The sequence below is a fragment of the Strix uralensis genome, chromosome 1 (assembly GCF_047716275.1).
Source record: "Strix uralensis isolate ZFMK-TIS-50842 chromosome 1, bStrUra1, whole genome shotgun sequence".
NCBI lineage: Eukaryota > Metazoa > Chordata > Aves > Strigiformes > Strigidae > Strix > Strix uralensis.
In genome coordinates, this window is record NC_133972.1 from 129,803,225 (window position 1) to 129,821,794 (window position 18,570).

At 36.4% G+C, this 18,570-nt stretch overlaps 1 protein-coding gene across 5 annotated transcripts in view; it reads left to right on the top strand.

Moving 5' to 3' along the window:
• Positions 1-18,570, top strand: part of SNTG1 (syntrophin gamma 1) — a 363,466-nt gene that overhangs the window by 197,760 nt on the left and 147,136 nt on the right. For all 5 annotated transcript variants that reach the window (XM_074880871.1, XM_074880862.1, XM_074880897.1 and 2 more), the window contains 2 exons: positions 9,826-9,882; positions 16,157-16,214. In XM_074880871.1, coding sequence (XP_074736972.1) covers positions 9,826-9,882; positions 16,157-16,214 — 115 coding nt within the window. The remainder of the gene's footprint in view (positions 1-9,825; positions 9,883-16,156; positions 16,215-18,570) is intronic.

Consider the following 18,570-nt stretch of genomic DNA (forward strand, 5'->3'; position numbering starts at 1 on the left):
TCCACTCCCTTGTATTGACAAACTCCTTAGATAAGCCTCAAAATGGGATCACTGGCTCCATTGTGTAGGCTTGATACTTTGTGACTGTATTGTGTAAGCCTGATACCATGCAGACGTTGCTAACTACTTCACCACTGAAGAGGTGATAAGAATTGATAAGAGGTGAGCATTCTGCCCCAGGAAGCTATACGATTGCTCCAGAAGCAGGAAGTCAGCAAAAACCTGTGGGAACTGGGGGAGAAGTAAAGGTGGCAGGGTAAGAACAACCACTGACTCAACTGGACAAGGGGGTTAGTGTACCCTGTTCCCTCTCAATGAATGCGCAGAACCCATGCCCCACATTTTTCTCATCTCTCATGGAAATAAGTTTGTGGAATACATGCCCCTCCTTGTCTAGTATGCTGATCAGCTGATAAGATGAACTTAAAAGGTGACAGAAAACTTTGCTGTGTGTGCACGCACCACCCAAGATTACCACATTTGAGACAACATTGGATCCAGGGGTGGTGACTGGATTACTTTGACTCTCTTTCTCACCTTTCTTTTTCATTTCTTTCCTTTGTTTTCGTTCTTATAGATTTATAAGAGACCACATTGCTTATTATCCTTTTCCTAATTTAAGCTATTTCTACCGCAAGCAAAACATTTTAACCAGTCGTTTGGTGTTGCTTCACCTTAATTTAAGCCGAGCAGATCACAGAACCCTTATGACTCCCTGGGCTCCCAGTCTAGGTCATGACACTTTACTAATCCGAATTAAATCCTTGCCTGTAGAGAGGCTTTACAGTATGGGCAGTGTATGCTTGAGTTGGAGTAGCCTGTGTTGTGAAGATATCCATGAGTATCTCTGTGGGAATATTGGAAGATAGGACCAGTAACTTAACAGTTACTGGCCATGTACATTTTTTTCTCCCCTAAAGTACTGGACCTTCACAAAATACTTTTTTCATAATTGTGGTATTGCTAACAGACAGCTTTCTTATAATAGTCATAAATCTCCAGGACAGTTTACTGTGGTACAGAATAGTTAGGATTTTTACTCTTTTCATCTGAAAAAGAAATGCCCTAAACCCGGCTGAAATAAACCATACAGGGACTTGATCAGTATTGATGGCAGAAGTATAGGAGTCTTGAATTACATGAAATTATACTCACATAAGTTTGCTGAATGGTTCCAGATGACAATGTGCAATGAGGCAACTCCCAGTCTTTTTAGATGTAGGTCAATAGCCTGGACTAACAAGCATAGCCTAATACTGACCTTGCTGAAAATAATGATGGGATGGAGGATAGCCAAAGATAGGGCATGTCCTATCTGAAATATGACTCTTCAGTTGATTTATTCATAGAAAAAGTTTTAATCTTTACAATTCCAGAATAAAAATATTTATTTTAGAGTTAATCCTCACAATTTCTATCAACTTTCATGAACATCTGAAATTCAAGTAAAAGGATTATTGTGTTTTATCAAAAAAAATAGTTTATCTGTCTAGGGAGCGGGGGTGTGGTTTTTTTCTATTCTTAAACAGATTTATTTGCTAATAGTACTCAGAAATTTTTCTAATACAGGGTATCTGTATGTGAGACCCATAAACCAAGGATATGACAGTGTACCATCTGACAAGATAGATGATTTGAATCAGCTACTGTTTTTTAAATGACTGAAAATAAACTATAAGCAGCTGGAAAATTTCTAAATTCAGCTACCTGGACAGTTTGTGTTTTTAAAAAATTTTCCTAAAGATTCTGTTAAAGAATCATGAATTTTCCAAAATACTGCTAATTCAGAATCACAGAATCACAGAACCATGAAGGTTGGAAAAGACCTTCAAGATCATCTAGTCCAACCATTAACCTAAAACTGACGGTTCCCAACTACACCATATCCCTCAGCGCTAGGTCAAGCCGACTCTTAAACACCTCCAGGGATGGGGACTCCACCACTGCCCTGGGCAGCCCATTCCAACGCCTAACAAACCGTTCTGTAAAGAAATGCTTCCTGATATCTAGTCTAAACCTTCCCTGGCGCAACTTGAGGCCATTCCCTCTTGTCCTATTGCTTGTTACTTCATTAAAGAGACTCATCCCCAGTTCTCTGCAACCTCCTTTCAGGTAGTTGTAGAGGACGATGAGGTCTCCCCTCAACCTCCTCTTCTCCAGACTAAACAACCCCAGTTCCCTCAGCCGCTCCTCATACGACATGTGCTCCAGACCCTTCACCAGCTTCGTTGCCCTTCTGTGGACACGCTCGAGTAATTCAATGTCCTTTTTGTAGTGAGGGGCCCAAAACTGAACACAGTAATCGAGGTGCGGCCTCACAGGGGTAAGATCCCTTCCCTGTCCCTGCTGGCCACGCTATTTCTGATGCAAGCCAGGATGCCATTGGCCTTCTTGGCCACCTGGGCACACTGCTGGCTCATGTTCAGCCGGCTGTCAATCAACACCCCCAGGTCCCTCTCTGACTGGCAGCTTTCCAGTCACTCCTCCCCAAGCATGTAGCGCTGCTGGGGGGTTTTGTGGCCGAAGTGCAGCACCCGGCATTTGGCCTTATTGAAGCTCATCCAGTTGGCCTTAGCCCATTGCTCCAGCCTGTCCAGGTGTCTCTGCAGATCCTCCCTACCCTCGAGCAGATCAACACTCCCACCCAACTTGGTGTCGTCTGCAAATTTACTGAGGGTGCACTTGATCCCCTCGTCTAGATCATCAATAAAAAAGTTAAACAGGGGTGGCCCCAAAACCGAGCCCTGGGGGACACCACTCATGACCGGCCACCAACCAGATTTAACTCCATTAACGACCACTCTTTGGGCCCGACCATCCAGCAAGTTTTTTACCCAGCGAAGTGCATGCCCATGCAAGCTGCAAGCAGCCAGTTTCACCAGGAGAATGATGTGGGTAACGGCGTCAAAGGCCTTCCTAAAGTCAAGGTAGACAACATCCACAGCCTTTCCCTCATCCAATAAGCAGGTTGCCCTGTCATAGAAGGAGATCAGGTTTGTCAAGCAGGACCTGCCTTTCATAAACCCATGCTGACTGGGCCTGATCATCTGGTTGTCCCACATGTGTTGTATGATGGTACTCAGGATGAGCTGCTCCATCAGCTTCCCGGGCACCGATGTCAAGCTGACAGGCCTGTAATTTCCTGGATCATCCTTCTGACCCTTCTATAGATGGGCATCACATTGGCCAGTTTCGAAGCTGTCGGGACCTCCCCGGTCAGCCAGGACTGCTGGTAAATGATGGAAAGCGGCTTGGCAAGCACCCCAGCCAGCTCCTTCAGCACCCTTGGGTGTATCCCACCCAGTCCCATAGACTTGTGTGTGTCTATGTGATGCAGTAGGTCACTGACTGTCTCCTCCTGGATTGTGGGGGGAGTTGTTCTCCCAGTGTCTGTCCTCTGACTGAGGAGGCTGGATTCCCTCAATACAACTAGTCCTGTTATTAAAGACTGGGGCAAAGAAGGCATTAAGGACTTCAGCCTTTTCCTCATCACTTGTTACCATGTTTCCTCCTGCGTCTAGCAGGGGATGGAGGCTCTCCCTGGTCTTTCTTTTGCTGTTGACACAGTTATAGAAACATTTCTTGTTATCCTTGCTTGCTGAAGACAGATTAATTTCTAGCTGGGCTTTAGACCCCCTGATTTCCGCCCTACATAGCCTCACAGCATCTTTGTAATCATTGTGAGTGCTTAGCCCCTTCTTCCAAAGGCCGTAAAACTCACCAGATTATAATGTACAGATGATGCTCATTTCTTTCGAGTAACGTAATTCTATGCTGCTGTGTAGTAATGCATTATTTAATGCATTATTTAATTAAACACTAATAATTCTTTTAGCTTTTTTTAATTAAGGATCTTTTGGGGAGATTGATATGAAGATCATTCATAATTTCAATGCTAATAAAAAGTGAATGTAATTTTTGTGCATTTTTAGAGCAACAGTTCTCAGAGTAGTATGGCGTTTGTCCAAGGATTTAACAGGTTGATACAAATGTATCTGAATGTAACCTATGGACTGTAATTGGTTGTTTGATAGAGAAAAAAACCTTCCATCAGTAAACACCTTTTCAAGGTCAGAAAGTAACACTGATTTAAAGTGTTGAACTGTAGCCAGACCTGATTTCTGTCATTATTAATCACACAATCATTCTTCTTTTTGTTTTAAAGATAAGAACATATTGTATCTCACTTTTAAAGTTGTCCTTTTGCTATTGTGATATCAACTGTGTTGAAAGATTTATAACCCTATACAAAGCCCATAGCAACATTAATGAGTAGAAAAATAAATGAAGAAAAAAGTGAAAAGCTTAAAATAGTAAACATAAGGGTTTGATTTATTTTCTGTATTTTAATTATTTCTGTGTTTATTTACTATTTTGATTCTCATGTGTGATTGAATAGTTTGAACGGTGCTAAAGTGAAACTCCCTGTCCTGGAGAGAATTGCAAATATGTGTGCAGATGGGTCACCCTTCAAGCAGTTTGCATTCTTGTTAGCTTCACAAAGCTACCAGGAAGAATGTAAATTTTTTTTTTTTTTTTTTTTTTTTTTATCATGTTGGTGTCTGTCAGCTATTCGGTGGAGTGAATCCATTTTTTCACAGAAGTCATCAAATATCTATCAAATATTGGTAACTTTTTTTTCCCTGCCAGTCTGGACAGCTTTTAAGTGGCAACCTAGAACTGACAGATATATATAAGATTAATGACAGATATAAATATGATTATTTAGGGACAACCTAAGCCAGCTTATTTTTCTGCAGCTACTTAAAAATAATAAGCATAGCAATCTACTGCAGTTCAAACACATGACTGCCATTTGTAAAGCCAGATTTGAAAGCGCAGAATAGCTTTTTGTCACTGGAAGAAGGTTTTTCCCCCACAAAAAAGAAAAATATTACAAACCAGAAAACACTTGGCGAACCCAAAGCATTAATCAATGTCAGTATATGATGTGAGGCAGTAGCTGGAAACTGCAGCTATCACAGAACTACAGAGAGTGTTTGTTACTAAGCCTAGTGGGAATTCAGATCCATACTGACTTTGGGTTTGTGGTTTTTTCTCTTTTATTTCTAGATTAAGAAATGCAGTACCATTGAAATAAATCAATCCTAGGAGTAGAACTTTTATAAGTAGATATCTAGGTGAATGTTTCTGCTTTTAGGCATGTGCTGTAGGACTGGGAACATTTTGAAGTGAGAACAAGGGAAGGGTCGAGCGCTGTTGCTTGTTCCAGTCAGTGTTAGCAGTCTACACAATACAGCTGCATTCACTGCCCTCAATCTCCAGCACAGCTGCAGAGGAAGGGGAATTTCCAATTGACCAGGCATTCTGCTGCCATCCCTTACTGCTGACCTTCTCCGGTTGCATGAGGAAGTGAAATAAAGAGACAATCTTAGAATGTCACATGATGAAAGTTGTTAGCAGATGAGCAAGTCTGCTGGGAAACCTTGTTAACGCTATTAATGCAAATTGGAAGTGTGACTGACCTATGTCCTGCGTCCTTTACACTCAGAATGAGTGTAAAGTTTGACTGCTCATGTCGATTAATCCAAAGAAATGCCGGTAAGAAAGAGCAAAGCATTACCAAAAGGAAGATATAAAATCTCCTTTCTTGAAAATGTTTCAAATAATTAAATGAAAAAAAAAAATTCACATGACATTTTCTTGTTTCAAAATTAGTGGAACTACTAATAACTGATAAACTACATGAGAGCATGGTCTTGAAGATATTATGGCATCAAATGTTAACAGTTTGATCTATGAAGTTGCTGCCAACGTATTGGTACTATATTTATATTTCATTATTACATTTTAGAAATTATATTCTAACATTTTCCTCCTTTTTTCCCCTACCTTTTTCCATGTTACTATGCTATTGTAGATTCCGCTCCATGTCTATTCCTCTTTTCCCACCTACTGTTTTGTTCTGCAACCATTCAGCTTTTTTCCATGTTCTTCCATATGTATAGTACCATGGTGTCTGTTCTATCCACAGTGAAAAGAGAGGTCTTATTTTCTGTCTAGACCTTGACAAATGAATTCTTCATACCTTTACTCTTGTAAGATGAATAACCAGGCACACCAGTATCCCAAACTGAAAATGTAATATTTATATCCTAGTAAGAAGGTTGAATGATGAAATATTGAAATTTCACAAGCTGTTAACTCAGTTTTATGAAGTTTTGAAGTTTCTTCGTCCTTTTGTTCAACTATTACTTGACTACTTTCATAGAGATATATTATTAGATCACATTAGATTGTTGGTTTATATTATACAGAATAAGTAATCTGAAACATTACTAATTAATGATTATTGTTGAGTCAATTAGGCAATTATAAATTTTCTTTTACATCACATACCAGTTAGTATGAAATATTTGAATCTTTACTGTACCCTAAGATTTAACTGTTATAAAAAACATTAACTCTTGACTAAATTTAACTAGTTAATGTTTCCATAGGATTCTGTGTTTTCCTTTCCTGACTATTTACTGTTGCTGTGTGCTCACACTGTCATTCTTCACTTTTAATCTCATTTAGATGTCATCCGTGATCTCAAGAAGATCATATGGATTTTAAGGAGAACTTTTAATACCTTTTTAATGAAAGCCTAAAAAACATTGCTTCTTTTTCACTGCATAACTCTGAAGAAGAATTTTTTTTTTTTTTCAGAACTCTTAACTTTCCTTTCCAGTCAATGAACATATGTGTGGATGAGGAATTTTCTGAGTTAGAGGCATGGAAAATGCTGACAGCTTGGCAGCATCTCTGCGTTTTTCAGTAAAATGATAACTACTTTTGTTCTGTTCCAGGAAGCAGTTTCTAAAACACTGCTCTGAATTTTCCGTTTAAGGATCCTAAGAGCTTAACTTTCCCCTTGTTTGGGATAATGTAGATCACAAACGTGATAATGGAATTACAAGCTCACAGGCCATTTTTAGTAGTCTTGGTATTGAACTAAGTAGCTCTTCATCAACAGCAAGTGTTGTTTTGTAAATTTGGAGATGAAGTTGCTTTTGAAATTTGCAAAACCTTTGCAAATTCAATCATAGAATACTGCCCTGTGCAAATAGAGGGGAAAGTGAAACTAAATAAAATATTAAAAGACAAATCTACAGCTGACACAGATTTTTAGTTAGATTTTATTTTAAGCGGATAGTTGGAATCAATGGAGCAGCACTATCTTTAACCTCAGCAGAAATGGTCAATAAGGATACTTGTAGCACTTCTTACTAGTACAAAATGTGTTGCTTTCCAGAGTTGTTGCCATATTTTATTAATGAATAGTTGTAAACCATTTTCAGAACTTAGACCAGTGAAAAGCATTTTATTATTGTTACTGTTAATTTGAAATGCTAATTAAAGGCATCAAAACAAAATTATGTACTTCAGTTTGCTAGTCTTTATTATATCAATCATTATACTGAAATATTTTATGTATATACTTTATTAATCATTATACTAAAAATATTATTTTACATTAAAATATAGTGCTTTGCAGACCAGGTTTATTCAGTTCACCTTAGTTGAAGATGACACTGAAAATGAAGCTTGGTTTGGGTTTTTTGTGAGTCACATACAAAAAGTCACCTGCAAGTCATAAAGAAAAACTTGGATAAAAGAGTTTTCTGGTAAAGCATTTCAAAGCTGGTATCTACCATCAGAAGACTTATTGAAGTTACCTTGCAACTGTAAAGGGAAGAATTCGTTTTTCCAAAATTAAATTTGTCGTCCTGGCTGTATACTCAATGGAGGACCTGGATGATGAATATGATCACCTAACTTGGGCACCTGCTTTGAGTTACCTGGATTGAATGTGTTTATTTTTCTTTACTGAGTACAGGAGAAAACTTGCCTTGACAAATGGCTCAGTTTTAGATGGATTAACTGAGATGGTTAGATGAGTCCTACCATTTTTCTTCTAAACTTCTGGGTAAAAAAAGTGGAGCTGATCAGAGCTGGGGTCTGATCCTAAGCCAAAATTCCAGTCTATAAAATGTGTGATGCTTCTGACAGTTCTGGAAAAGCTGTTTCACTATATTATTTATGTGAGCTTTGCAACTGCAGACTAGAGGATGGTTTACTAATGAAATATATAACTTGTATTAATTCTGATTTGTACTTCTGAAGATCATTAATTGTTTACATGTTTGTAATTTCTAACTATCATGCTGTGAAGAATATGTAAGTCTTTACACTTAAGATACACCAAAGTAATATTTCTTTATTGTAAGACTGAGAGGTGTGTTTAATTAGCCTAGGTAAAATACAATGCAATGCCTTCATTACACATAACATCACTTGAGTGAATCTAGTTTGCAGTACGTTTTTAAAGTTCAGTTCAGTTCAGTAATAATCCAGACCTGAAATATTTAATATCTACTCTCAACAGAGATAGAAAAGAACCTAGAATAAAATACCAGATGAAACGCTCTGATAAGTTATGTTGTGCTGGAAAATTACAGTTGCTTGAAATTTTTCTGTTCCCTTTTTTTACTTTTACACAGTTGTTTCTACTTAGTAATCTGTTATGCTAGCAAAGTATTTCTGAAGCATACATTTCTTTCCCTTAGGAAGTAATGCTGAACTCCAGCATAAAACGTTTCTACTTTCCTGTCAGACAGCACTGGTAAACTCACAGAAGACCCCAAATCAGGTGTTGCCTTCACTGCCTTCACTTGAGTGAAAACCAAAAAGAATATTTTATTGACTCTTTTATATGGCTACTTGTGTCTGTGTTGTGCTAAGAAAGACAACAAGTACTCTGTAGATATATCATCCTCTCTGTCAGTCCTCTGTTTCTGATGAGAGACTTATGAAAATCTGACACTGGCAATCTATGCTGATTGTGCTGAAATGTATGAACGTATATAGATCACATATATATGCAGACTTATGCTATGCAATATATATAATGAAATGAGTATAAAATCTAGACCACATGTAAAGGGCATTAAAACACTATATATTCCATATATATATCTGGGCATATGGTATATCTGCTACTAAGATTTTTTACCACTAACCAAATTGACTAATTCTAAATGATCTTTGGGAATAAACTCAACACAACAGACTAGAAAAAAAAAGTATTTTTTTATAAATGTTCGTGTCTAAGACAGATACTAGCCTACAATTTTTACAGAACAAATTTTAGGATGAGCATAAATGGGAAAAAATGGGCTGCTGTAAATAATTCTGTCTATAATGACAACCTTTAAATCTATGGTTTCAATTTTTAAAATATAGCTCTGAGGTCAGCAGTGACTGTGTTCGTATTAATTTTTTAATTTGGATCAGGACTGTGCTTTGAAATGAATTTCTGGATCATGTGCACTTATCGTGCTTTAGTTCACATCACTGAGTGGTCTTGGAGTACACAAGCTGTATTCCTTTTGGATGAAACTAAATTGGAAAATGTGCAACAGGAGTGCAGATTATGTACTTCAGCATGTAGTGCTCAGCCTGCATATGGGACCAATTTAGGACTAGTTGAGGTTAAGACCTCTGAAATGCATGCATTGTGCACTGTTAAACTCTACAGTTCTGTTCTTACTGCATTGCAGTACTTGCTAGTATGGTATGAATTGAACAAATTAATTTTTCTCTGAGACAGGACCTCTGCTTTTCTTCCAGAGTTTGTCTTTTTCCTCTGCAGCATAGGTTTCATGGGATTTTCTCATTCAGGAACTCACAAGTTTATTAAAACAAGAAAAATCGATGTAGGATGGAAGCACAGAAACAACTTGTTGAAGTGTGTATATAGATGTTATGGCAGAAAACACTAAATCTAACAACACCTTTTTTTTTTTTTTTTTCCTCCAGGAAAGAACAGTAACAATTAGAAGACAGACAGTAGGAGGATTTGGATTAAGTATAAAGGTAGGATGATTTTTTTGGTCTGTTATTGCACATTGCACAAAAAGTGTCTTTGAATATAGTTAATGTTACTTTTAGTGAAGACAAACTATATTTTAGAGGAGTAGAAACAAGAGACCAAACATATTCTAGGATGTTAGATACTGTCACAGTAGGCAACCAGCAACTACACTGCCCGATGGAATGGAAGGCAATGGAAAGATCATTCCCTTAAAGCTCAAGCTGAGCAACTCTGTAATAAGGTTTGATATGAGAGTTGAAAAGTGTTTGCAACTGCACAGACTGTACTTTTGTTCAACAGCATTCTAATTTAAGTGGTTATTAATGAATGCTAAATTACAGTGGCAGGCACATGGAACAGCTAATAAGTTCATCATCAGTTCTCCTACAAAGAATATCCTCTTAATTCACTGCAATTCATTAGTAGGACAGAACATATTATTGCTTTATCATAGTTTATTTTTCTGTAGATCAAGCAAAGGCAGCAATTTATGTTACCATATATTTGTTTTCTTTGATAAGATTTAAGAACATATGTAAGTGTAGATGATCCTTTTTGAGGGAGGGAGGTAGGGATGAGGAGAGGGAGGAAGGGTTAATACTTTTTGTCAGCATAATCTATGATTTTGAAAACCTTATGCTAGCTTTGAATTTCAGTGTAGACAACACAACATTAATTTTATCTTCTAAACACAGGAGTCCTCAGTCTCAAGACAGCAATGGAAAAAGTGAAGTGTACTTCACATGAATGCAAAGAGGCTTAAATTATGCATATAAAGTGAAAGTATAGACTTTCTTGTGAACATCTGCTAGTAGTGACCTTATAAGAAGTGACTCAGAAGAGGGATTAATGTGCATTTGTGTTGTCATTGATAAGAATATTGCTGACTAGAAATACTAGTTCTTAAAATATGTCTTGGTACACTTGCTGCTATCTTGTTGACCCACTAAAGACCTCTATTCAAGGAAGACTAATTGCTATTTTGTGGCCAAAGTTTCTTATGAATTTAGTCAACAGCACACAAGTTATTTTCCTCCAATATCATTATAGGTTACAGTTCAATGAAGTAATGCGTGTCAGTGCAAAATCAACTATATGGGTGATTAAAATTTTATTTAGCTGGTGCTAAGAAATAACTGGTTACAGTAAGGACTTTTGAGGTTTGGAGAGCAAATCTCAAAAGTTGCTAAAATTTATTTTCAATTATACATTTCAGTGAGCTATCATTTAGCATTAAAATTGCTGAAAAGCTCAAGACCACATTATTTATCAGGTACATTGTATAAAATAAAATGTCATTGAGAAATATAAATTAAATAGTGAATGCTCCCTTTGTTAGTAATCCTACATTCTCAAAAAGAAAGATTGACAAGCAATTGGATAGCCAACACAATCTAAAACAACTATTTAATCAATAGAATCTGCTATTATCAATTTAAGATAGTAGTAAGAAACAATTTAGAACTGGAACTTAAAGTAATGGTCTTTGTAGCTTGGTAGACAAACTTTATGAAGACTCGCTGAAATGGACTTTTTAGGCATGCCATGAAGTGTCAATGTCAGTTCCAAATATTATGAAAAATGCCAGTTTTCTGTTTGAAAAGATACTATGCAATCATGGTATGCTTCCTCTTGCAGATGAATAACAGTTTGTTAATTTGTTTTGTTTTGGAAGACTCCTGAACTTCTATTATTAGTTTTAAATAGAAAAGTAATTATTTTGCAATAGTGCCTTAAAGTAGAGGTCTACAAGTCACCCTGTAGGAGTAAGGAGGACTGAGGCTTTTCCTCCTTGTTTCAGTAACTCTGTCTCCCACTACCTCATGCAGTTCCTGTTGTTTTGCTATTCTCAGATTATTTAAAGACAGGGGTTATCTGAGGACTTACTTTCTAGCAGTGGTGTATATCAGAGGATGCAGTTTTTCTGAAGTACAGAATTGCTGACCCTCACTTTGAAATATTTGCTTGTGCTTTGATACGAATTTGTCTAGTTTTGGTATTCAGCTCTAGTGCATTATCATGCTTTTTTTCTGCTAATTTGAACACCCATGTAAACACCCATCAGAAATTTCACATGATAAAATCACCTTTTAACTTTTTCTTGAGTAAATTTTGGAAGTGTCTTATCCCACCTTAAGTATTCTGGACCCTTGGAATTTAATTTTTTTTCCTGAAGAGCAGAAGGTCGGAATGTTAATAGTTCCAAAATGAAACTGTCTAGTTATCTTTTGGTGTCTTGTCTATTAGGGGAAATCTCTTTTGTGTTATAACCTGGGTGCTTCAACTATATTTGTAAAAATCAGAGATTCAGCTAACTGCTTAAAAAACCTGCTTGTGAGATTGATTTTTACACAAGATTGGAACTTAAACCCTTTAAAAAATTGCTTATAATCCACTCTTTGAAGGTTCAAAAGAATGAAAAAGCCCTGTTTTCTGTTTCACTGTACTTCATTTTACTGAAGTTAGTGGTAAAAATGTGATTGAATTTGAAACAGAACTGATCTGTTTTACACTCTTTAGAATGAATTACTTTCTAATTTCTGAAGCCCCTTTAGAACCCTCAGTAATAAGCCTCTGTGTGAAGGAATAGCCATGGAGTTAGATGTAGAAATTGGTAAGTGTACTGTTGTATTTCCGTCATTTATCACATCTCTGACAAGTCTGAGATGCAGAGATTTGACAGAAGAACCTGCTAAGTGTATGACTTCTGAAAGAACATCACGCTTCTCAATAATTGGAGTGTAGTGTTCTTGCGGAAATAGGCAATAAAATTGATAGTTCATTAAATAAATTAAGGTTTGCAGTTACAGTCTGACTCTTGGCTACCAGGACTATGTACAGTGCCATTTTCCTGCCTCTGTTTTGATCATTCTTCTTAAATGATGAACACCATCACAGGTCTGCTGAGATTTGTTTTGACTTTTCAAAGTTGACTCAATCAAAAAATCATGAAAGCATGTGCACCTGTCCTGCTCACACTTATGTACATACTTAGATGATTCTCTTCCTCTTCATTCATTCTGTGATTTTTTTAACACATTTTCACTGTATTTCAAATTGAAACAATTTAAAAAAGGCTAGAAAGCTTTAATCATCTAGCTCGTATTTTAAAAACCTTCATATCTTTAAAGGCTTGTGTACTTATGGAAGTTGGTGTTGAATGCATTTTGGAAGTGGGATTTTGGTTCCAGCTATGCTGTTCTATCAAAAAGTTTAAAAATTTAAGTTTAAAATTGTCCGTATTGTTTAATTGCTAACATAATTCCTGGCACAGTTTTGGCTTACACCAACTAGTATTCTCTAAGACAGTCTGTGCACGCAGTTCAGAGCTCCACATGAACTGCTTCCAATAGGCAACATGTATAAAGTCACCCTTTTTTCAGCTGGAAAGATAGTTTATCCTCATACACCAACCATATTGTGCCACTAGACTTTAAAGGTAAAACAAGCAGGCCCATTTTTGTTACTGCAATAAATGTTGCCTTTTAGTATGAAATAAAAATGTCTAACTCTGAAGATGATGAAGTCCAACAATTGGTCTAATTTTTTTATAGACTCTCTCTGCTTAGGAAAACAAAATAATTTTCTTATTATATCTGGAGACAAACATGAAAACAGCACTTGTCAACTAATGTTACTAGTTTCAGTTGCCCTATTTTTCATATGACTAAAACTTCAGGAAAAAACCTCATACATAAAAACTGGGATAAGAAAAAATCTTTAGAACTGTATCATGCAACACTTTGAAAGGAAGTGTGGGTGACTTCCCACCAGTAATGGCCAACATCCAGAACAGTGATCTTCAAACAGTTGCCAGTGATTAGAGCTTCCTCTGACTCTTCTAGCAGGACCATCCCCACAGGTGGGCAGCTACCTTTATTCCAGGCTCATCCTTGCCTGCTTAAGGGAAAATGACAAAATTTACAATACAAAGATCAGTGTTAGAGTCTGGTAGAGGTCTGAGCTGTTAAGACTTCAACACCATTACTTGACCTATTTTTGTTCCCTCCTCTGGTCTGAGGTTATAGCTACACATCCACACTAGAGGGAGGGAAAATTTAAAACAATGGAAAAGTGGCCTCTGTTCCCAGAGGTTCATTCAAGAGAGTATCTTCTGAACCTATAAAACCAGAGTTTAGACAAACATACACTTTTTCTTCTACGGTACAGAGAGTCAAGTATGGAAGATACAGGATGCAAGGCTGCAGTGTAAATCTGAAGTAGTATTCAACAAGATGTGGCAGAATATATACAATTTTTTTAGCTTGCTACAAATTGCTAATGATGACTGGGTATAGATAGGTGGGTGACTATATTCTCTTTCCCATTTTGAATTTCTGTTTCTTACAAATAGCAGACAACACCTCCTATGACTAATTTAAAAGGAATCTTTCATACTGGCCAGACTGGGATTCAGTGAGAGGAGATAACTTTCTTCAGTAGGACATACTGGATGCTTCTTCAAATCTGCAGGGTAAATGGATTTAGGTACATAGTGAGCGAGAGAGGAATAATCATGTTGTGTGCATTGTAGGCTGGCTTAGTAATAACAGTAATTTCCCTCTTTACTGGAGAGCTGGATCTAAGGATGGAGGGAGGCCATTTTACTGAGAAAAAAGGACCTATGTTAGCTATGAGCTTTAAACCCTACATCCTCCTTTGCTGAGCTTCAAATGCCCTGGATAGTGCAATGTCTGTGTAACATTGGAGGCTTAGGAAGGGAACAGACAGAATTATTTTTCTGTCTGAAAAATTTGGAAGAAATTAAATGTGCATGTGACTAACAAAAACTCTGGAGGGTGTAGGTTAAGTCTTAAAAATTTAGTGAGCTTGAATTGATTATGTTACATGAAGCCAACTTTTGCTATTGCTGTTCCTCTGGTGAAAGCCATTGAAAGATATTCAACAATTATGCTACAATTTGTTTAGTCCAAATACATCTCTAAGCCTGACTGAAATGAGGGTAGCCTCATGGTCTTTGTGCAGTGAATACTTAGTCCATGCTACAAATATCAGTATGTTCTGTGCTTGTCAACATTCATCTAGTGCAATGCCAATAGAACTTTTCTTGTAGACATATTGTTGTAATATTACTGAGATCCCTATTAACTCAGTGTTTTTAGGAGCAATTACATTGATAGCCACTAGCAGAAGGAACATTAATACTATTTAAAGTTCTACAGTTTCACAGGAAATTCATCTTTATTCTATGACAGAAATAGCTAATGAGTGCAGGAGTCTGTTCAGTTTCAAACAATAGATTGTTGCATGAAGAAGGAATATGTACTGTTCCTTAAGCCATCAAAATACCCATGTCAGTCCTTTCCACACCTCAACCCTGGATGCCTAGACCTAAGAAAACCATTGTTTCCAAAATAAAATCTAGCTGTGAAGAGAAGAGTAAGCAAACCCTTAACAGGGATTCCTCAGCAAAATAACAATGTGGCAGACTGTCATTTCTGATGATCTGAATTTTTACAGGTTACATTCAGGCTTACATTTTGATGCTCTCTACAGAGGAAAAAACATTTGTGTCTCTGTGTGTATTTGCCTTTCTCTTCCTTTGAGTTTCCTTTTTATTTAAGGTTTATTTTAAATATTTTATTCTTAAGCATTGTGAACATTTCCAGTTCCAACAGGATAAATTGAATGAAGCAACAGCATTGAATTACTGTTGAACTGTTGAATTACTGTCTGGCTTTTCTTTATTCCCCCCATTTATTGAACACCTACTGTTCCTTTTCTTAATGTTTCTTTTTCTGTTCCTTGTTACTTATCCCACTGCTTTGCTCACTCTGTGCTTGCGTGACAGAGACAGAAACAAATAAAGGCTGCTTTTGAGATTAAAAGTCCAAACTTGCTTTTCTTGGGCTTTTGTTTACCTGTTTCTTGCCAGCATGAAAACTAAGTGGTCACAGCATGGCTGCCATTGTAGTGTGATGGCCATTTTGGTTTTGCAGGACACAATTTCATACACCAAGCTCTCCAGAATTCACAGAAACTGATGTCCTTTTTTCTTCAAGTCTTGTAGAGTTTTGAACAACATTCAATTCACTTCCTGAGCTGATGATGGCAAATGAGAACTTCTTTATAAGAGGCAATAAAGAATTAATTCCAATCAAATATTTTATTTATTTTTAAAAAAAGAAGAAATGCAGGATCAGAGCTACTTTCTCAGTCTCTCTAAAAACTGCAGTTAGAGAAAGGGTAAAATGTAATTTTAAAGAAAAAGATATTTACAGTGACTGATGAGATTGCCATTTATTCTGTTTTCAGGGTGGAGCAGAACATAATATTCCAGTGGTCATTTCTAAGATTTCCAAAGAACAAAGAGGTGGGTGTCAGATTAGTACACTGTTTTTTGTCATGCTTCTTAAAGCAAGGTGCATTAAGTCTTGAGATTCTTCAGGAAGTGTTAAACAAATGCTATTGGTGTACCATTTCTCCATGTCATTATAAACTCTGTCTTTCTCAGAACTGTTCTCTGAAAAAGTACAGAATTTATATTTTGAATGTGTTGTAAACAGTCTTTCACATGATTTAAAAAAAAAAAAAAAAGTTCTTGTAAAACATTATTTTTAAGGTGAGAAATAGGAAAATATTTAGAGAATGAAAACATTTAACAAATTTAACAGAAGATAATGATTTTGTGGCTTTTATTTCCAAATAGTTATGGCCAGGAAGCTGTAGCAGACCAAATGTTTGGCCATTAAAGCATGGTAAAACAAGAAGAGAATGCATGTCTTTTTATGCTGGTTAGTAGGGTAGTACTCAGACAGAAGTGAGTAATGGCAAAACCTTGATAATACCCCCGTGTTATTTCAGCATCAGGTGCTGTGCTGTGCAAGCCTTTGCATACATAGTTAAACTGGCACTGCATAAGGTCTTAATCATACTTATTTTTAATACAAGCAAAGCTGGTGCTGAATCTCTGTATTGTCTTTAACTCGCAATGTTTTGAAATTACTGGAATGATATAATATGTTCTAGGAAGATGGGTAATTGTTAAACAGCTCATAATGTGCACAGTGCTGAGAGATGAAGGTTGTTAATCGGTACTATTATGGTGTATTTAATATCTCTGTTATGTTTGTGTATATTTGTGTACATTTGTGTAAGATCAGAAACATAAACTTGGAAGCATCTCCTTCCATCTGTAATGCAATAATTCTAGAATGCTGCTTCTGCACAATTAAAATGTGCCAGCATAAAAAAATCTCATATTCACCTATACAGATAAAGAGAGATACAGGGAAATCAGTGTATTGAGAACTGAAAGCAGCCCTGAAAGGTGAATGTGAAAGTTGTATGCAGGGAGGCTATAGAATAGCATGGAATGAGTCCCTAAGGAAGGTAATAAGGTTAACCTTAAGAAGTTATACTTGTGACTCCGTTCTTTTCAGTATACATATAAGTATGTAATACATAATAATGTGGCATATATTACCTACACTAGCTATTAAAATGCTATTAAGCACTGTGGGAAAAATAAGAAAGATAGGCTTTAATTGAGCACACAAAATGCACATTATTTTCTTTTTTTTTTTTCCCTGCAGTAGCTGATGCATTATTTCTAACCTCAATACCTAGCTGAGATATAATCTCCATTACTGTTTTCAATAAAAATACTGCTGATTTTTAGAGAGCTAGTTTTGAGGGACCTCTTGTATAGGAGACTACTGTCTTGTGGTGTAGAAAGTGTTGTGCCACGTGTCTCTGATAGGGATCTTTGATACAGAAAAGACTGTTTGACCAGAGTGTGTACCTCAAAACTCTGCAGGCTTGGTTCTGCCCTCCTCCCAGTTGACTCCAGCTCTTTCTTTGGACCTCTAAACATGAATGTGACATTTGATGCAATTCTTAAAACCAGTGATGCACATAAGGTGCTTAGGCTAGCACATTAGGTCATATATGAAGCATTAGTACATGTAAACCCAGTGTCTGAAGAAGAATATTGAGATATGCATTTATTTAAGAAGAAAAAAAAATAGTAATCAAAATGCCTATCCTCCAAAAACTTAAGCATCCTTTGTTACATCTAGGTAATAAAACCAGTCCTTCAGACATGTACTTGAGTATCATAATTTATGTCAATATTAATTTCAGTTTTACAACTTATGTAAATAAGTAAAGTTTTTGGATTAAGTCCAATTCTAGTCTTTTCCAGAGAGTGTCTGCTGTGATGTTTTGGAATACTATAGATAAATACTCCCACATAATTTGTTAACATGCCTTAGTTCTCATGTTAGGGGTTATTTATTTTTTTATAGACATTTAAATAATCTTTGTTACATTTCTTGTGTATTTATAAAGTATATTTGCATTTCATACCTCTGTAACACACCACAATATTTAAAAATTGCAACTGTAGAATTAGATGTTGTAAATTCTCATGTGATTTATAGGGTATAGCTTTGTTTTAAAAATCAAATTCAGTTTGGCTCTTGATTTTGTACAATATACTGATTGTCTAACTCTTCAGCATATAAAGTGTTATCCGGCATGAATACTCTGAGTTTATCAAACATGCAGGATCTAAAGTATCTTTGATAAAAGCTTACAAGTTAAATTTCTCATTCACAAGTAGCTCTGGAGTGTCCATGTTGCTTTTTCCTCAGAGTTTGTAAGGAATGATCTCTCACAGACAGATAGGACCTAGTCCTACAGTCAATTTCTATTCAGAAAAATAT